Source organism: Microcaecilia unicolor, chromosome 5 (assembly GCF_901765095.1).
Source record: "Microcaecilia unicolor chromosome 5, aMicUni1.1, whole genome shotgun sequence".
Classification (NCBI taxonomy): Eukaryota; Metazoa; Chordata; class Amphibia; order Gymnophiona; family Siphonopidae; genus Microcaecilia; species Microcaecilia unicolor.
The window spans coordinates 112,130,747-112,152,733 of NC_044035.1; the positions used below are offsets into that span (position 1 = coordinate 112,130,747).

At 44.4% G+C, this 21,987-nt stretch overlaps 1 protein-coding gene across 1 annotated transcript in view; it reads left to right on the forward strand.

Moving 5' to 3' along the window:
• ADAM8 (ADAM metallopeptidase domain 8) overlaps positions 1-21,987 on the forward strand; it is a 158,086-nt gene that overhangs the window by 55,529 nt on the left and 80,570 nt on the right. Inside the window, exon 6 of the mRNA XM_030204865.1 lies at positions 16,827-17,016. Coding sequence (XP_030060725.1) covers positions 16,827-17,016 — 190 coding nt within the window. The remainder of the gene's footprint in view (positions 1-16,826; positions 17,017-21,987) is intronic.

Sequence of the window (21,987 nt, forward strand, 5' to 3'; positions counted from 1 at the left end):
TACACTGCTCCATAACGCTTGTGTGTAACTCCTAGACAAGCCCCTGACCCGCCCATGTGTGCCCAGTTTATAGAATACCGACTAAGGCCAGTGATTTTATTTATTTATTGGGATTTATAAACCACCTTTCTGAAGAGATTCACCCAAGGGGGTATACAGTAGGTACAGTTTAATGTAAAACTTACGATTTTGCTAACAGCATAGCAATAGTAAAATGACCAAATATAAACATAAATGCATTAAATATAAGGTAAACTTAAAAATAGCAAATTAAAACCTAATAATAGGACTACCATGAAACTGTATCAAAAATATACACATTAATAGCACTGGAATTCAAATACCAGAGATGTAATATGATGTCAGCATAATACTAATGAAACATCTAATAAGCATGCATTAGAACATTCAAATAACATAGCTATAATACTAATGCTTTTACAGCTTACCATATAGCTGCGGGGCCAAGTGTAGAAATATAGATGGGGATAACATGTCTGTACAGAGTCAATTGGGATAAATAGATGGGTGGCTAAACTCAAGGCAAGTTTTTTGTGCATTTAAACAACATATAAGAAAGTGATCTAAGTTACAGTGTGTGTAGCAAGCTAGTCCAGGTGCAGAATGAGTGTATAGTCAGTCACCCTATGTATTAAAGGTTTGGGAGAGAACCAGGCTTTTACTTTTCCAAAGTATAGATAGTCTTGAGTTAGATGTAGCCCCCTTAAATGCCTAACTGCCAATTAGAGCCATTCAGGATCAACTTAAATCAATAATTGGCATGTATTGGTTGTTAAAGCCAATTAACATCTAATAAAACAATGTGCATAACTGAACTTATTATATAAATAATGCATACAGCTTTCAGTGTACCATTGCAATTTTAGGGTACTATTAGACAATCCAGTGGCAGTGATGTGCTGTGTTCTGCAGGACACATTCAGTTTCAGGGCCGCTGAGAGACTGAACTGGGGCAGGGTCAGGGCCGCCCCCCCCCCCCCCACACCCCCCCACACACACACACAATCGTCACCGCTGCCCCCCCCCCCCCCCCGGATCACTGCCTCAATTGACATACTTTGGATGGCGGGGACCCCGCCAGCAGAAGACGTTTTCCTCCAGCGCTGCTCTTCTGCCGATGGCCTGCCCCTGTGGCTGCTTTTTCTCTCAGGGCATGCTCAGTTTCAAAACCAAGCATGCGCGCCTGAGAAGAAAAGCAGCCAATAAGGGCATAAGAGCAGTGCTGGAGGAAGACCTGCAGTGTCTGCTCCCCCGGGTCCTCCCCAGCCGTGGCACTGGAGTTTTCTCTCTCCTGCTCCTGTCAGGACGCGATCACTCGGGTCCCGTCAGGAGCAGGAGAGAGAAAGAGAGATACCCTGGCTCCAGGCCCCCCTTGGAGGCCAGGGCCAGGGGAATTTTACCTCCCCTGACTGCCCCTCCCCCCCCCCCCCCCCCCCCCCCACTCTCAGCGGCCCTGTTCAGTTTCTGTACCTAGCTCCTGCTCTTAGACTATTCAAGAATGGAGTTCTGACTGAAGGGTACATTTATACCATTTATTCCATGCCAAGAAGGCTAAATCAATAACACAGAATTAGGGAGAGAAAAAGAAGAACATCCCATCTATGATGAATGAAGACTCCTGGCACTTCAGCTTCCCCCTTCCTCTGTCATAAAATGGTAGAGAACTGGCTTGAAACAGATCACGGTGGGATGGAAATGTAGGCAATGTAGGTTGCATTGGCAAAAGGAATGTGTGTTTAACAATGGAAGCCTGATCAACATATCCCCATTGTTTTGTAGAGGTGAGTCACTCTACTGCCTCCTAAAGCACCTAGGGTTCAATTCAATAAAGGGTGCCAACAAAACAGGGCACTAACAGGCAGATGATCAAAAGCAAACGCCGGTGCTAGAGGCTGTTAGCACCATACTAGCGCTGGCGTTTGCTACCGCCCCATGATCAGAGCCCTCGAGTGCATGAAACAACGCGCTCGAGGGCTCTTAGTGCAAGTAGCATGCAAATGCATGCTAAACAGGGCTCTTAGCGCAAGTAGCTTACAAATGCATGCTAATCAGCACTTAACGCATTCATCCCCAATGATCAGCAACCAGTGCGCCAAAGATTGGGTCGCTGGCCGTGACAAACCCTACGCCAGCTCTGAGCTGGTGTTAGGTTTTGCAGATCATTGGGGAGGAATGGTGAGCCCTGTCCAGCATGCATTTACATGCTGGCAGGCCCCCATTCCCCCTACAGCAAACCTGCCAGTGAGGGCAGTCAAGGACGACCAAAATTGGGTGTTTCTATGAGAAAGACGTCTTTCTCATAGAAACATCCAATTTTGGACGTCCTTAACTGCCCATTGCAGAAACGTCTAAAATTTGAATGTCCTCTACTGCCCCATTGCTATACCTCCGACACCCCCTTGAAATTTGGCCGTCTCTGCAACAGGGCAGTTGAGGACATCCATCTTCCGATTTAAAGATGGGCGTTCTTCTCTTTTCATTGGTCTCCAAACCAGACCTGTCAAACAAGTGCGGGAGGATTGTGCTGAGTGCATGCTCAGGCACAATTCTCCCGCACTTCTACCCCATCATCAGAGATAATTGCACTGCTTAAATTTGCATGCATTATCTCTGATCATAGGTCTAATAGCACCCCGCGCTGTTCCAGTGCTATTTTAGAGCACTGTTTGGAACAGTGCGGGGCTTTTGATCATCTGCCTGTAAGCTAGTAATTCTAAAATGGCATATTTGCATGTCTAATCTAGCATAGGTTCACATAATGGGCCAGATTCTATATATGGCACCTAAAACCTCCGTGTGGAATAAGTTTCCACCTAAGCGTATTCTATAAGCAGCACCCATATTTTGGCACGGTATACAGAATATGCTTAGTTGATATCATAGCACTTAAAACTATGTGCATCCATTTACACCAAGGGAAACGTGGCATAAATGCGGGCATGTAGATTTTGGTGCACAGGGGCATACTCTATAACAGTGCGCATAAATTTTGGAATGCCCAAGAAATGCCCATTTCCCCACCCATAAACATGCCCCTTTTTGGCTACATGCATTAGAATGTAAGCGCTCTGGTTACAGAATACGCTTAGCGAGTTGTGTGCATAAATTCTAATTATTTCCAATTAGTGCTCATTAAGACCTGTTATCAACGCTGATTAGCTTGTTAAGCCAATTAAGTTACACAATAGTTGTTATAGAATATGCTTGGATTTTGGTGCGGAACACTAGGCGCGATATATAGAATCCAGGGGAATGCGTCCAACTATAGGCGCAACTATTTATGCCACGTTTAGACTTGGTGTAAAAGGTGGTGCCTAAATGTAGCAGTTGGATGTGTAAAAGCAAGTGTTCTATAAAGCACATTTAAGGGTAGTCGTAATGCCCCTGATGTGCCCATTATCCTCCCACATTAAAATGTCCCCTTTGCAGTTGTATGTGAGAAAAGTTAGATGTTCAGTTTACAGAATAGGGGAATCAGCTAAACACAGAACCGACAGTCGCTCAAAAGCACATGGTTCGGGATAAGGTATCTTTCAAAGAAATCACCAAAACAGGGAAGATAGGGTATCCTGATAGTGAGGTTGCAAAAGAGACCGTAGTAGATCAGGTGTCCTTAAATAAAAATAAAAATCAGACAAAAGATTGCAAATTAATACTGTCAAGTACTAAGCATGATGTAAATAGGAACAACAAACATAGTTTGAAATGTCTATATGCAAATGCCAGGAGCCTAAGAAATAAGATGGGAGAGTTAGAATATATTGCACTAAATGAAAAATTAGATATAATAGGCATTTCTGAGACTTGATGGAAGGAGGATGCTGTCATACCGGAGTACAAATTATATCATAGTGATAGGGTGGATCGAATTGGTGGAGGGGTAGCATTGTATATTAACGAGAGCCTTGAATCAAATAGATTGAAAATTCTGCAGGAAACAAAACACTTCTTGGAATCACTGTGGATTGAAATTCCATGTGTAAAGGGGAAAAGGATAGTGATAGGAGTGTACTACTGTCCGCCTGGCCAGGATGAATAGACGGATGCAGAAATGTTAAAGAAAATTAGGGACGCAAACAAACTGGGCAACACAATAATAATGGGTGATTTCAATTACCCTGATATTGACTGGGTAAATGTAACATCGGGGCACGCTAGGGAGGTAAAATTCATTGATGAAATCAAGGACAGCTTTATGGAGCAACTAGTACAGGAGCCGATGAGAGAAGGAAAAATTCTAGACCTAGTCCTTAATGGAGTGCATGATCTGGTGCGGGAGCTAATGATGCTGGGGCCACTTGATAACAGTGATCATAATATGATCGGATTTGATGTTAGCTTTGAAGTAAGTATACATAGGAAATCAAATCCATTAGCGTTTAACTTTAAAAAAAGGAGATTATGATAAAATGAGAAGAACGGTGAAAATAAAACTTAGAGGTGTGACTGCGAGGGTCAAAAATTTACATCGGGATGTGCATGCTGTTCAAAAACACCATCCTGGAAGCCCAGGCCAAATATATTCCGCGTATTATAAAAGGAGGACGGAAGACCAAACAACAGCCGGCATGGTTAAAAAGTGAGGTGAAGGAAGCTGTTAGAGCTAAAAGAAAATCCTTCAGAAAATGGAAGAAGGAACCGACTGAAAATAATAAGAAACAGCATAAGGAATGTCAAGTCAAATGCAAAGCGCTGATAAGGAAGGCTAAGAGGGACTTCGAAAAAAAGATTGCATTGGAGGCAAAACCACATAGTAAAATTTTTTTTAGGTATATTAAAAGCAGGAAGCCAGCAAAAGAATCGGTTGGACCGCTAGATGACCGAGGAGTAAAAGGGGTGATCATGGAAAACAAAGCCGTAGCAGAGAGATTAAATGAATTCTTTGCTTCGGTCTTCACCGAGAAAGATTTGGGTGGGATACCAATGCCAGAAATGGTATTCGAAGCTGACGAATTGGAGAAATTTAATGAATTCTCTATAAACCTGGAAGATGTAATGGGGCAGTTTTACAAATTGAAGAGTAGCAAATTTCCTGGACCGGATGGTATTCATCCCAGAGTACTGATAAAACTGAAAAATGAGCTTGCGGAGCTATTGTTAGTAATATGTAATTTATCCTTAAAATCGAATGTGGTACTGGAAGATTGGAGGGTGGCCAATGTAGCGCCAATTTTTTAAAAAGGTTCCAGAGGAGATCCGGGAAATTATAGACCGGTGAGTCTGATGTCGGTGCTGGGCAAAATGGTAGAGACTATTATTAAGAACAAAATTACAGAGCATACTCAAAAGCATGGATTAATAAGACATGAGTCAGCATGAATTTAGTGAAGAGAAATGTTGCCTCACCAATCTACTACATTTCTTTGAAGGGGTGAACAAACATGTGGATAAAGGTGAGCCTGTTGATATTGTGTATCTGGATTTTCAGAAGGCGTTTAACAAAGTACGTCATGAAAGACTCCAGAGGAAATTGGAGAGTCATGGGATAGGAGGTAGTGTTCTATTGTGGATTAAAAACTGGTTAAAAGATAGAAAACAGAGAGTAGGGTTAAATGGTCAGTATTCTCAATGGAGAAGGGTAGTTATGGGGTTACCCAGGGGTCGGTGCTGGGACTGCTGCTTTTTAACATATTTATAAATGACCTAGAGTGGGGAAGAACCCATTAGTGGCTACTGCGAGAGCAGCATGGAAATGGCTTTGTAAAAGATATCACTTTGATTGGACGACGACACCTTTCCTGCCTTTGTTACACAACCCTGACTTCCCAGAAGGTACCTCCTCGAAGACCTTTGGTCGCTGGAGAAAGCTTGGGATCCAATATGTTTATCAGCTGGTCTCTGAGGAGGGTGAGACCAAGCCATTCCTGGAACTACAAAAGGAGTTTAAGCTTAAAGAGTCAGACCGCTTTGCCTATCTTCAGGTTCGACATTACATTAGATCCCTAGGCTGGTCGAATCTAAGTGAAGACGTCCAGGACACGTTGAGCTCTGACCTGACTTTGGGGGCACAAACAGTGGTGCCCTTAAAATACCTTCATAGGTCTTTACAGGATTCGACTGAGAACATAGACTTTCAAACCAGTGCCCAACACTGGGCTAGAGACCTGTTAGTAGAAGTTACAGAAGAGACATTGAGTAATTTTATTACTTCCATCCACAAGGCTTCCATTTTTACCCGACATTGGGAAATGCAATATAAATTTGCTTTAAGACTATACATCTCCCCAGATAGAGCAAAGAGGGCAGGCTTTGGTGGAACTGGTACCTGCCCATGGTGTGAGCAGTCTCTGGCTAAACTCGCCCACATGTTTTGGTACTGCCCACACATTTTGCAACTGTGGACACAAATCTTGAGAGAGATTAAGAGATACTGGGGACGCACAATACAGAGACACCCTCTGATGCTTTTTGGAGAATACAAATATGTCAAGCCGGCTCCTTCGGGCTTCCTATCTTTCCTACAGAGAGCGATGCTGATGGGAAAGAGAGTCGTTTTACAGCATTGGCGCAACACCAGAGCTCCCACAGCTGGTTCCTGGAGAATACAAATAATTGAACTTTTGAAATTAGAGAGACGCGGCTGTCTGGACTTATCTTCTGAGGAGGGCAAGTGGTTCCAGAGAACGTGGGAGAACTTTTGGGACACGTTGCAGCCCCTGGCAAGAAGCAAGATCTTAAATTAGAGGTGCCAGAATGAGAGATACCACCCAGATCAAATGATAAGACAGCTTGTGTGTGGGGAAGGGGGGGGGGTATACTGTTGGGAGGTTGAGATTTCGGGGGCAGTGGGGAGTAAGTGGGTAGGATTTCCCCAGGTCCTCCCAAAGTAGATGATGACGATCACCTAGCAAGGGGTAGGAGCGGGATGATCTGGGGGGGGAGGCGAAAAATGGAAGATACTTGACGTTGATAGAGTTACTGCTAGTTGCTTGTTGTATTAGTGTTCTAACTGGTTGCAATCCCTGACGGTATTATATCAAGCATTATATTTCAATAAAAAAGATTTAGAGGGGCATAATTGAACGAAAACGCCTATCTCCATGGGCGTTTATCTCCGAGAACGGGTCCGTGAAGGGGTGGACCGAACCGTATTTTGGGAAAAAATAGACGCCCATGTTTTATTCAACAATGTGTGAGCTGGGCGTTTTTGTTTTTCAGCGATAATGGAAAATGAAAGCGCCCAGCTCAAAAACGAATAAATCCAAGACATTTATTCGTGGGAGGGGCCAGGATTCGTAGTGCACTGGTCCCCCTCACATGCCAGGACATCAACCGGGCACCCTAGGGGGCACTTTTACAAAACCAAAAACACAGGTAAAAGAGCTCCCAGGTGCATAGCACCCTTCCCTTGTGTGTTGAGCCCCCCCAAATCCCCCTCAAAACCCACTGCCCACAAGTCTACACCATTACTATAGCCCTAAGGGGTGAAGGGGGGCACCTACATGTGGGTACAGTGGGTTTGGGGGGGGGTTGGACGACTAATAAGCATTAAGCAGCACAATTGTAACAGGTAGGGGGGATGGGCCTGGGTCCACCTGCCTGAAGTCCACTGCACCCCCTAACAACTCCTCCAGTGACCTGCATACTGCTGCCAGGGAGCTGGGTATGACATTTGAGGGTGAAAATAAAAAGTTGTGAAACATCATTTTTTTGTGGTGGGAGGGGGTTAGTGACCACTGGGGGAGTCAGGGGAGGTCATCCCCGATTCCCTCCAGTGGTCATCTGGTCATTTAGGGCACTTTTTGGGGCTTTATTTGTGAAAAAACAGGGTCCAGGAAAAGTGTCCTAAATTCTAGCTAAAAACGCATACTTTTTTCCCATTATCGGTGAAATGCGCCCATCTTTGTTCGGCAGATAACCACGCCCCAGTTCCGCCTTCGCCACACCTCTGACATGCCCCCATCAACTTTGTCCGCATCCGCGACGGAGTGCAGTTGAAAACGTCCAAAAATCAGCTTTCGATTATACCGCTTTATTCGTTTTTGTGAGATAAACGTCCATCTCCCGATTTAGGTCGGAACTTGGGCGTTTTTCTCGTTCGATTATAAGCAGGTTAACCATAAATGACCTAGAGATGGGAGTAACTAGTGAGGTAATTAAATTTGCTGATGACACAAAGTTATTCAAAGTCGTTAAATCGCGGGAGGATTGTGAAAAATTACAAGAGGACCTTATGAGACTGGGAGACTGGGCATCTAAATGGCAGATGACGTTTAATGTGAGCAAGTGCAAAGTGATGCATGTGGGAAACAGGAACCCGAATTATAGCTATGTCATGCAAGGTTCCATGTTAGGAGTCACGGACCATGAAAGGGATCTAGGTGTCGTCGTCGATGATACGTTGAAACCTTCTGCTCAGTGTGCTGCTGCAGCTAAGAAAGCAAATAGAATGTTAGGTATTATTAGGAAAGGAATGGAAAACAAAAATGAGGATGTTATAATGCCTTTGTATCGCTCCATGGTGCGGCCGCATCTCGAATATTGTGTTCAATTCTGGTTGCTGCATCTCAAAAAAGATATAGTGGAATTAGAAAAGGTGCAGAGAAGGGCGACGAAAATGATAAAGGGGATGGGACGACTTCCCTATGAGGAAAGGCTAAAGCGGCTAGGGCTCTTCAGCTTGGAGAAAAGGTGGCTGAGGGGAGATATGATAGAGGTCTATAAAATAATGAGTGGAGTTGAATGGGCAGATGTGAAGCGTCTGTTTACGCTTTCCAAAAATACTAGGACTAGTGGGCATGCTATGAAGCTACAATGTAGTAAATTTAAAACGAATAGGAGAAAATGTTTCTTCACTCAACATGTAATTAAACTCTGGAATTCATTGCCAGAGAATGTGGTAAAGGCAGTTAGCTTAGGGGAATTTAAAAAAAGGTTTGGACGGCTTCCTGTAGGAAAAGTCCGTAGACCATTATTAAATGGACTTGGGGAAAATCCACTATTTCTGGGATAAGCAGTATAAAATGTTTTGTACATTTTTGGGATCTTGCCAGGTATTTGTGACCTAGATTGACCACTTTGGGAAACAGGATGCTGGGCTTGATGTACCTTTGGTCTTTCCCAGTATGGCAATACTTATGTAAATTAGATGCTCAGTTTACAGAATAGGGGAATCAGCTAAACACAGAACCGCTTATTAGTGCCAATTAGTGCTCGTTAATGCTAATTATTGGTACTTATCTCCAATTAAGTGCCAATTTAGCTCCAATTAGCTAATTATGTTACGCAATAACTGACCTTATTCTATAACTGGGCGCACAATTGTGCGTCTAAATTTAAGTGCCATTTATAGAATTTGGAGGCTGGTTTCCATTCCCACTCCCTTAGCCCTCCAAGGATAAACTATTGAATAAAGAAAAGCTGAAAATCATCCACTTGATTTGTTCATACTACAACAGATGCCCATTATCTGATACTCCAAATCAAAATAGAATGTCCTCATTTACATTTCAACAACATGCCACATGATCCACCAGGAACAAAGATTGTGACCATCTGTGTTGTGGTAGGGCAAATGAGCACAGCATATCAATTGGTGATGCAGCGTAACGTCATGAAACATTCGAAAATGACATGCTATCATAGCTAGAAACTGTCATATACAAGGGAAACCGGACTTTAGCCATCCCTTTCTGTTTCTGAGTTACTCTTGGATGAAACTACAAGGTTTACAGAATGTTCTGAGATAACTTGGACTCAGTGAGAATGTATTGCCTGCCCGTTTCTAGCTGTTGCCCACGTGTCTGCATTTTAATTGTTCACGATCTTAATTGGGGCTCTATTTTCTCTCTATATCATAGAAAAGCACAGCTGTTCATTTCAGAACTGAAAAGGTTCCAGGATTTACCTAAATAATATGCATTTTTACCAATAATTCTGGGTTGTTGAAAAAGTGCAAGGGACCTGTCAAAAATTAGTTACTGTACAAAGTAACTTACAGTGTAACTTTTCTTGGCAGGATATCTACTTTGAATACATTGTGAGATAAATGTCTTTCTCATGGTGACAATAAAGCAGAGAGAAGGGAGTAGCATGATCAACAGGACACTTCCAAGTGAGGCCAAGGAGATGGTGCTGTGCCAAGTCTTATCTACCATTAAAGAACTATTTTTTCATCTCTTGTCTCCTTCCCTCGGAAGTGTCCTGCTGATCACACTACTCCCTTGTCTCTGCATTCCCCCTTGTAGCGGATCCAGTTTCTCCACTTCTGTGGTTGTCCTCTGACAATAAAGTAGAGACAGAAATGATTTAGAATCTTGTTTAATGTTGCGTTTTTTCTTTTAATATGCCTATGTCCAGAATTTAAATATTAAAAACAAAAATAATTGTAAAATACAGTATGCCTGAAATGGGGTCTTTCTCACATTGTTTGTCCCAGGATTTGTAGCATGTGGAGGAGTGGTCTAGTGGTTAAAACACTACTCTTAACATCCAGACGTGGCTGGTTCAAATCCCACTGCTGCTCTTTGTGATCTTGGGCAAGCCTTAGCATATCTGGGTTTAAAATTGTTTGGACATGTTACTGGAGGAAAAGTCCATAATCTGCTATTGAGGCAGACATGGGAAACAGCTGCTTGCCCTGGGATTTGTAGTATGGAGTGTTGCCGTGATTTGGGTTTCTGCCAGGTACTTGTGACCTGACTTGGCCACTGTGGATACTGGGCTAGATGGACCATTGGTCTGACCCAGTATGGCTACTCATGTTCTTATGTAGTGTTCTACTGTGCATGGAAGTAAAGGCTACCAAACCAAAAAGAGGGGGAGGGGTAAATTATCTGTGAAAACTTAGGGGCATGATAACTAAATGTAATGATTACTAGAGTTTGTGTCAGCTCTCTGGAGTCACTGGGGGGGAGAGCTGGGATGTTCCTAGGTGGGAGGAAGCCCAGCCCATGGGAAGCGGTGTTGAAGTAAGTTGCAGAAAGAAAGTTGGTTTAAGAGTTGTTTGATAGGAAAGGTGGAGCTAGAGGTAATAAAGGCTCCTGTACCCTTGTCGGGACCCTTGAAGGCAATGGGGATCCCAAAGTGGTTAAATAAACTCAGAGTGTTTATTTAGGAGTGTTTGCTACCCCATCAAGTGGCAACTGTGAAGATGTCAGAACTGAGGGTGGGTAAGGGGAACCCAGCCTGAAGTAAGAATCTGGACAGAAGGAATCTGTTCAAGGCCAGGGTGCAGCTCTAGAAGTGCATCGCCGGAAGTAGAATAGCCTGAAGGGTCTGTGCCTGAGGGAAGTAGATTAGAATCAGATGAGTACATTATGGGGGTCTTTTACTAAGCTGCAGTAGCATTTTTAGCTCACAGTAGAAATCTGCTGGTGGCAAACGCCTAGACACCCATAAGAATATATTGGGCATCTCAGCGTTTACCACCAGCTGATTTCTACTGTGAGTTAAAACTACTACCGGGGCTTATTAAAAGACCCCCTAACAGCCTTGTATTATTTCCAGCCTCCGGGATGGGTAAAAGGACATGAGTACTTGTAAATGTAAAAATAGTGAAAATCCAAAAAAAGATCAGGTTGGAAAAGTGGATTGAGAATGTGATATACAGTCTTGATGGGACAAGAGGAGTTCTACTGTACAGATGAAGTTTAATACTACTTTTAACTGCTGTTGCAGAAAGTTTTCGTAAACCTGAGTTTGCAATAAACAGACTCTTTGGAGTGTGGTGTGGTCTATCTCTGAGGAGGGGGAGCGAAGACATTGGCTCCCCAAACTGGTAAATAACTGTGCAAAGCCCTCACTTGAACTGCCCCAATCCTTGGATCTTTATTCCGGACCTTGACCCACTCCCAAGCTCAAACTGGATGCACCGTGCTGAGAGGAGTATGTGGAGTAAGCGGAGTGTAGGGAACAGTGGCGTAGCCACGTGGGGCCATGGGAGCCTGGGTCCCCTCAAATTGCCTCTGAGACTCTGGTTTTGCTGGCGGGGTCCTCAATTCCCGCCAGCTGAAGCCTTGTCCAGCGCCGGTCTCCAGCGCAACCGCATTGCCTGCCCTGCTCTTTCTTCCCCCTCACGTCTTGCACGCTTCTTTTAGTGAAATTGCTCAGTTTCACTAAAATGAGCATACAGGACGTGAGGGGGAAGACAGAGCAGGGCAGGCAATGCGGCAGCGCCAGAGACCGGCGCTGGAGAAGGCTTCAGCTTCAGTGCTGTATTCTAACCAACAGTGAAAACATTGGACTGCTCCTGCTGTTTATTTGTTTAGCCCCTAATGCAGCCCTTGTAGGGCGAAACATGGCCATGTTGAGCGATTAAAGGAAATTGTTTGCCATATTGCTTAGTGCACTTTAGTAAGCAGGCCTCTTGGGCTCCTAAGTTTGAAAATGAGGGATAAATTTAGGGCCCTGTTTACTAGCATTATAGGCGCGTTAACATTTTTAACACGCATAAACCATATACACACGTTAACTATGTACGTGCCTATACTATCCCTATAGGCGCCTACATGGTTAGCGCGTGTGCTAAGTGTAGGCATGCTAAAAACACTAATGCACCTTAGTAAACAGGGCCCTTAGAAACCTTATTTACCACCCCCCCCCCCTTTTTTTTTTTACAAAGCCATGCAGCAATGCCAACACAGCCTGGCTATCTCCCACAGTCTGAAAATTGGGCAGATTGTTTTTTAGGTTTTCTGTTAATTTTGTCTTCATGTTTTTAGTTGTATGTATTGTTTGTCAATTTATTTTTTATTATGTTCTTTGTATAGCAATAGGCAATCAGGAGTGCAGTCTTCAAAGATCATAGACAGGTCTATCGTTTTGTTTTGAGGTTTTTTTTTTAAAGGAAACTATTAGCTATACAAATTAGCTTTTTATACAACCTAGAGATCGAAATTGAAACATCCAGGTTAGGAGTGTGCTCAATTCTGGCAGTGTTTTAGAAAAGAGTCTGCCAACACAGCGCCTTAAACATGGATAAAATGAACAGCATGAACCTGGCACCTTCCACATGGAAATGGTGATTTCACAATTCTCTCATGTAAGTGGCAGTGCTTCTATTTTACAAGCCTACATGTGTACATGCTGCCAAAGGGGAAAGTTATCAATCTGGGCTACCGATAAGACTGCTATTTTGTTGTTAACCCAGGTTATTAGTATTAGGTCTTATTGCATTAAATGGGACCTGTGCTAAAATAGCCCGAGTTAGTGATAAAATAACACATCTTAATGGTAGCCCACATTGATAACTAGGTATGCACAGGGCCGCCGAGAGGGGGGGCGGGGGGGGCAAAATTTCCCGGGCACGGACCTCCAAGGGGGGCCCCGGCGCCAGGGTCAGGCTGCCGGCGCTGCAGTCCCCGGTCTCACCTGCCTGCCTCCTCATCTCCGAGCCCCTTTCATTCAAAGTGGCAGTCGCAGATCGCGTCTCTTCTGGCCTTCCCTCCCTGTGTCCTGCCCTCGCGGAAACCGGAAGTTACATTAGATGAGGGCGGGACACAGGGAGGGAAGGCCAGAAGAGACACGATCTGCGACTGCCGCTTTGAATGAAGGGGCCCAGAGCTATGGAGGCAGGAGGGTGAGACTGCGGACTGCAGCGGCGGGGGGGGGGGGGGGGCGGAGATGGGGCAGCCTTGCCCCGGGCCCAGCCTAGTCTCTCGGCGGCCCTGGGTATGCAAATCATATGCTCAATTTTAAAGTGAAAACAAGGAGGGAGGGTGTGCTTGGCGCATGTGCAGAAGAGTCCACAAGTATTGAGGCCACATTTTTAGTTTGGTTACAGTGGGAGGCTTAAGAAGAATGACTCCCTTAATCCCTAGTGTAAAGCCCTGTCTGAAATGAGCACTCTTTAAAAATCTGTACAGGGCTCTGAGCTACTGTGAAACCCAGCAGGGAAACTTTTCCCGATGGATGTGTGTTCCCTTTTTGAGAAGGGGAATGCATATAGGCTTGTTGATAATCAAAATACGTATGCCTTGTAGCGCTATAGAAATGATAAGTAGTAGTAGTAAATGGCCAGAATCTGCTATCCAGTCACTTTCAGAGACACTTAACTGGTTATCTTCACTGAGAATGACTGCTTAGTGCCTAAGTGAAAACCAATTATGTTGGGGGCATTCTAGGGGGTGGAGTCAGCACTTGGCCACTTAAATTCCGATATTCAGAACTTAACTGACCAGGTTTAGCGCATAAATGTGACCGCAGAAATCACAGTCCTATCTTTGGGGACCTTTTACTAAGCTGCGGTAAAAAGTGACCTGCGGGTGGGTGTCTGTTTTGGGCACTTTTTACCACAGCTGAGAAAAAGGGCTTTTTTAATGGGCTGGGAAATGGGTGTATGCTGAAATTAAAACTAACACATGCCTATTTACGGCCTGAGCCGTTACCACCACCCATTGACTTAGTAGTAGGGGCTGACGCGGTAACCATGCAGCATGTGCCAACTGCTGATTACCTCCAGGAATGCCCCCGCGTAGAAAATAGCAAATTATTTTCTACTGCAGCATTTGGCATGCACCAAACTCAAAATTACCTCCAGCGCATGTGCTAGACCAGCGGTAGTGCCAATTTGGCACGTGCTACCCAATTTGTTAGCCCTCCTGTGCCTTAGTAAAACGGCCTCTTTATGCACTAGCCCATGGTCAGTTAAGTTCTGAATATTGATTTAACCAGTTATGTGCTAGCTGGCTCAAAAAAAAAAAAAAACAGTATCCAAAGTATAAAACAAGAAAATCCTCTACGACGACGAAACACAACAGGAAAAAGTAGAGGCTGACCAAAGACAAATCACCACCGGAGATATGAATCCAACAGTCTTTATTGTGATAAATAAAGGACCCAACACAGGCCGTGTTTCGACGTACGCAAGCATCTACTTCAGGGGTCAAATAGTAAACTCCAGATCTAGGAGCAGGACCGCAGTCCTGTTTGTGTCTAAAGCTGTATACCGTACCCAAACACTTGTGCAATCAAAGCAAATGGACAAGCTTCTTGCAACAACTGTAGGAGCAAAAACTCGCAAAAGAGGAAGTGACAGCTGTGCGTCAAAACACAGCCTGTGTCGGGTCCTTTATTTATTACAATAAAGACTGTAGGATTCATATCTCCGGTGGTGATTCGTCTTTGGTCAGCCTCTACTTTTTCCTACTGTGTCCAAAAACAAACAAACAAACAGATATTCAGTACCGAAGCCTGGACAGAGCCTGGCAATAATGCTGGTGGCAGTCAGCAAAATGTTCACTGCTGCAGGCTGAATATTGACCCCATACATTTTGGTCCCAACCAAGCTCTGTCCAAATCACTCCCCCACCATATCCCCTTGAAGATTCTGCATGAGATGGATCGCCATATATAAACAGCAGCTTTCTGAAATTACTGTTTATCCATGTATGTGACCTACAAGTGTGAATGCCTCTATTTACCCGTGGAGATGATTCTCAGATAAAAGCCTGTATGGATGTAAATAAATTGAGGATGATTTTCAAAGTCATTTCTGCAGGTAGGACAAATTCTATCGCAGCAGGCCTTTATAAAAACCACCTGCCCTATTTGTGGGTGAAAGCCATGGATTTCAAAATGGTCATGGATTTGATATACCACCTTTCTGTAGTACAATCAAAGTGGTTTATATATATGCAGGTACTTTCTTTGTCCATAGTGGGCTACATTACTTCCACTTCATGCGTATAATTATGTCCACTTCATGCATATAGTACTGTCACCTGGTCTACAGAGAGAGGCATTCCTGGGAGCAGGGTAGGGACAGGGTGCATGCTTTGGAATTTTCAAATGTGCACACTATTGTTTTTCAGAAAAATTACCCATAAAAATTGGCAGATATAAATATGCGTGGATACTTTTCCTGGACTAATTGTCAAAGTAGAAGTACAGATTCATGGAGTGAAAAGTTTATGAGTACATTTCATAAACTGGGCAGTTACCAAATGAACCCAAACCTCCAAATTCTATCCCGGTGGAGGTTATGGAGTCGAGGACTGTGTGAGAATTTAAAAAGGCATGGGATAAGCAGATGGGATCGCTTAGGAAAAAGACGAGTTAAGGGTTACAGAGGTTGAGCAGACTGGATGGGCCATTTGGCCTTTATCTGCTGTCATGTTTCTATGTTTCTATGATGCCTTAAGTTGTGTTCACAGATTTGGCCAAATGGCCAAATTGCACACACAACTTAATCGATTAACAAGCCAATCAGTGCCAATAATTGGTACTTAACAACCTATTAATGGCACTAATTGGCTTAGAATCTATGCGCACAACTTTCTCGGCATATTCCATAATGTGATGCACATAAATTCTAATTCGCACAGTCAAAAATGGGGCTTGGCCGTGGGTGTGGAATGGGCGGACTGTGGGCGTTTCAAAAAAACTGTGCACACTATAGAATACACTCAATGTGCACCTAACGTAGGTGCAGGTATTTGCCTGGTTTTAGATGTCTTAAATGGGTGCACCTCAATTTTAGTCGCAAGAATGGTGTGTGAACGTAGTCTATAAACTATGCTTAACTTTAGATGTAGTTTATACCGCTAACCACATGGTTTTACAGTACTGATTTTTGAAGCGCCATATGTAGAATTTCCCCCCAAATGCATATTCATTATAGATAGTCTGAAAACAGACCTATTTGTACTCTGCTAAGAACTCTAGCTTATATTGCCAAATAAAGCAAAGATAAGATAGGGTAAGAAGGGCAGAGAGGGTAAGAAGGAAGGTGAAGAGAAATAAGCTCTAAAGGCAGCCAGAAGCAAATCCAGAGAGACATCTAAAATACCTCTTAGAACTGGCTGGTTGTTCTTACAGTCTAATGGGCCCGTTAACTTATTTCAGTAAAAATTGTATCCTTTCAGTGGATTCTTCCAGACAGATCGTCAGGTCTACCTCATTGAACCCTTGGAAAACACCAAAGGTGAAGAAGGAAAGCATGCTGTGTACAAACAAGAACATCTAAGAATGAAGCGAGCAACCTGCGGGCATTCCAACGACACTCTGTATGACTATGGACCCAAAATGGCCAGTGTGTTGAAGCCCATTCCCTGGGTAGGTGGTCTATTGGTTTCTCCCTACATGTGCCAATAATTGTAATTAAATGTGTGAAAGGGGGTGTCCTGGTTGTGAAGTGGTCCATCAACAGACTCACACTCTAGGGCCCTCACAGAACGTTTATTTCCTCCTTGTCCTCTCCCCTCTTCAGTCAGTCTACTCGCACTCTTCTCCGAGGGAGCAGATTCTCTCCAGGGGGAAGGGATTTCCCTTCATGGTCCTAGAGTAGAGGTCCCTCTAAACAATCACTCATGGGCCGATGCTCAGAAGCAAATGCGGGCGCAAGAGGTCATTGGCACCGGACTAGCACCTGCCTTAGTTATCGCAGAATGCTCAGAGGCTCTAGCGTGGGAAACAATGAGGGCCAAAGATTAGCGCAAATAGCATGCCAATGTAGTTAAACAGATGTTAATGAGCAGGGCTGCCGAGAGAGTGTGCCAGACCCGGAGCAGGGCCGCTGCCCCCCCCCCCCCCCCCACAGGATCGCCGCCCCCCCCCCCAGAATCGTCATTGCCGCCGCTGCCCGCCCACCCAAAGTACCTTGGCTGGCCCCGCCAGCTGCAGACAGCGCGGCTCCTTCCTCTGCTCAGCATTGCAGGCCCCTGTGGCTGCTTTCCTCAGGTTGCACTTGCTCAGTCTCAAAACTGAGCATGCGTGGCCTGAGGGCCCAGCAGCTGCTAGGCAGGCAATGCAAAGGAGGCCCGGCGCAGGTGTTTTCTCTCTCCTGCTCCTGTCAGGACACAATTACCTGGGTCCCGTCAGGATCAGGAGAGAGAGAGAGAGACCCTGGCACTGGGCCCCCCTTGGAGGCTTGGGCCCGAGGACATTTGCCCCCCCCCCCACCCCACCCCCCTCTTGGCAGCCCTGTTAATGAGGTCACTTCCTATTCCCTCCCAATGCTCAGAGAACAGCACACAAAGCAAAGCTGCCCTTACCACTGAAAAAATAATGCCAGCTGAGAGCAGGCTTTAGGGTGTTTGAAGAGAGGATTTCTCATGTTTCTTTCTTTGAAATCTGCTGGGTTTTCTTTAATTTTGAAACAGAAGGAAGCCCATGCAAGCCCCTGCGTGCCAGTAATGAGAAACAAATGTACTTCATTCAGTGGGCACCAAGTGTTCTCTCCCCCCCCCCCCCCCCTCCAAATAAATATCTCAGTTGGCAGGAAAATGTTTCTTTCCACCTTGGCAGTCTGCAGCAGGCATGTGCTGAAAACTGAGCATGTGCAGGTACCAGTATCATGGAGAGTAGCATTTTCGTTACCACCAGGGAGAAGTCTTCAGCTGGCGGAGCATGGGATCCCCACCAGCTACCGCTAAATGTGTGCTACTGTTAGGTGGGCCTGAGCCTTAAGTGGGTGGGCCCTGGCCCACCCAGGCCCACCTGTGGCTACGCCACTGGTACAGGGCAAACATCTTCCCTTCTGATTTACATTGTCAGTCACTCTGCTCTGGGATCTCTCTCCATACAGATCTTTCCAAACTGGAATTATCTTGCACAGAATACCTCTACTACTACTACTACTACTACTATTTAACATTTCTATAGCTCTACAAGGCATACGCAGTGCTGTACACCATACATAAAAAAGACAATCCCTGCTCAAAGAGCTTACAATCTAGATAAGACAGGTAAACAGACAGAACAATTAAGGGTAAGGGAATAAAGAGGTGAGGATAAAGGACAGGGCAAGTGAGTAGAGGTTAGGAGTCAAAAGCAGTGGTAAAGAGGTGGGCTTTAAGTTTGGACTTGAAGACGGCCAAAGACAGAGCTAGGCGCACAGGCTCTGGAAGGCTATTCCAGGTGTGAGGTGCAGCAAGATAAAAGGAACGGAGTCTAGAATTAGCAGTAGAGGAGAAGGGGACGGATAAGAGAGATTTATCTACAGAACGGATTACCTCCTCCAGTAATCCAGCTTCTGAACAGGGCTTCTCTTTCCTTGTCCCTTTGAATCTGGGGTCAAGCCATTACCCCTCTCCATAATTCAATAGCAGGGTGAGAGTGTGTCAAACCTTGGTCTTTTACATTCATTTCACACTAGACGCAGACGCAAAACTCAAGGGAGACTACACACTGGACATAACTAGAGACCCAAAGGCTTAGTTTAAAACACATAGAAGCTCCTGGACATTTAAATTGCTTTTGTGGGACTATCTAGTGATATTCAGCGGCACTTAACAGGACAGTGGCAGTGAATATTCCCTCTAACTGCCCATGCTGAAACCAGCTAGTTTATGGGCAGTCTGGGGGTGGAGTTAGGGCGGAGGAGAAGCTTACCCGGTTGGCAATGATTTTCAGTCCACTAATTGACTGAGCAACTGCATAAGGTTAGGACAGAAAAAAGGTTGTCCTCCTAACTTTATGCATGGAGGTAATCAAGCAGTGGTCTGAATATCAGCCAGGGCCCAGTTAACTTCCAGGTCCTGGCCTAATGTTGTGCCAACCCACCCACCCCAGAACATGCTGAAGACCCCCTCTGATCCTTCCTCCCTCTCACCCCCGAAAAAAGAAGACCCCCTCAAATCCCCCCCCCCCCCAAAGAGGCAAGATCCCCTCTCCCAGCTCCTCCACCAGGTCGATACTCACTCTCCCCCCTCACAATAGACCCCCAAGCCTACCTAAAGTCCAAGGTGGCCAGTGAAAGCGAGGGGGCAGGAGTGAAACCCACTCACTCCTGTCCCTGGCGGCTGCCTCATGAAAATGGCTGCTCTGACCTCTCACAGTATTCTGCATAAGTTTCAATGGCCAATACATAACAAATAAGCCCTGGATATTCAGTGCCTGTGCAGACATGGCCTGGCACTGAATATCCATGACTAATTCTGCCCACAGCAGTCAGTGTTTTTTTTAAAAAAACTGACTGACGCCAGCTGTATATCTACCAGACACTTTCTGTGAGCAATCTCCCAATGAAAATTCAATATCCAACCTTCAAGCTACTACACAGCTCTAGGGGTGTCTGACTTATATAGGGGTAGGCAGTACCAGTGCAGCCATCGCAACAGGGGGATGCTGTAACCAACAGGTATACACCTTCTCTATACACTAAGTTGTTATGGTCCTGAATGCAGGAGCATACTGGGCATTTAAAGGTCCTGGAAGGATCAGTTCCTATAAACCCTAGAAATGCAGTATTTTACTGCTACACCACCTTTGATCCCTCTCATCCTACATCGTTAGAGTACAGCAAGCAAATCGAGTCATTATACCTATAACACATCTTGTGTTAATTTAATTCAAGTGGATGGCATACCTTTAATCATATTCATTATCTGCTGTTGTCATAATTACTTCCTGCATCTTTAAAGGTGCAGAGGTGTGAGGATCACTTTCACTGTGTTAAATGAATTGATTTCTACCTATGATTCTTGCATCCTTTATGCAAATGAAAATGTCTGGACTTTCCTTTGCCTGGCAAGGATCTGCACAAGGAAAAGATTTTCAGTTTCTTTTCAGACTTTGTTTGTCTAAATTTCTGGACATTTGTTTCAGCTCATTTCTTATATTTTTGTTACTAAAAGCTTTAAAATTTATATTAGAACTTTTTATTGTGTGCATGTCAAAACATGCTTTCATTGATTTTGCTCTATTTAAATGTTTAAGGCAGGGTAACTAACCAAATGAGAGATAACGAATTCAGATCCTATTTCCAGGGAATAATGTTTTCTATCAATCCACTAATAGTAGCCACTTAGTAGAAAATTGTATATCAATCCACACATTCACAACTGCACTTATGTTACAAATTAGTTGAACTCATTTGTTAAGAGGGAAAAGGAGACCTCAGCAAATGCAATGAGAACAAACAATTGTTTTTTTTTCCTAGTGGTTCTAATATCTTTCATTGGTCATCCAAAAAAAACGTTCTTATTTTGATATGCTACATGCAAAATTGGTGTACAAAAAATCTTTTACACCAAACTGTTCAATTTCATCAGCATGTGCCTTGCTGCTCATTTCTTCATCTGTTCCATCATCAGCCATTGTTCCTTGCATGTAGGAGCATATCTCAACATCAGTGCTGTCTTCAGCTGTTTGTAGATCGTAATCAACAGCTACTTAGCGATGGAACTCCTCTTCAGTAAAACCGGCTGGGATGTCAATAACCTCTTCATCTGACGCGTTTGCAACAGCTGCACCTGTTTCATCCCTCCTCCACATCCTTAACAAAGCTTGCCCGCTTGTAGCAGTTCACAGTGGTTGCCTGCGTAACATGATTCCAGGCTTCTTTCTGCATATGTAGGGAATCCAATAGTGATTACGAGCCAGTTCAACAGCACGTTTATCCTTCCCAGTCTGGTCATCCATAACGCTCATCAGATGACGTAGCACAAGAGCCTGATAATGTTGTTTGAAATTGGCTATTATGCCCTGATCCAAAGGTTGGATCAGAGAGGAAGTGTTTGGTGGCAGGAAGACCACCTTGACGTTAGACAGTCTGACATCATCCCTGTGTGCAGCACAGTTATGACAAAGCAGCAAAATCTGATGCTTTTGTGCCTGCATTCTAGTGTCTAACTTCTTTAGCCACTGCTTCCAAATTTCCCCAGTCATCCATGAATTTGCGTTAGCCTCGTATGACACAGGAAGTCGCTTAACTTTCTTGAAGCAACGGGGCTGTTTGCTCTTTCCAATGACGAGGGGTTCCAACTTCTCACTCCCATCCATATTGCAGCAAAGGAGGATTGTCAGTTGGTCCTTCAATGTTTTACCTCCAGTAGTTTTGGCATGTTTGAATGCAAGTGTTCCATCAGGAATCGCTTGCCAGTAGAGACCATTTTCGTCAGCATTGAAAATGTCACAAGGTGCAAACTCGTTCAAGATGGTAGGAAGAACTGAAACAACCCAATTTTCAGCACCAAAGTCATCAGTGTCTTGTTTCTCACCATGCTGTTTCTTGAATTTTATGCTGTTCCTTTCCTTCCATTTTTCCAACCATCCAACAGTGGCTTTGAATTCAGTCAGTCCAAG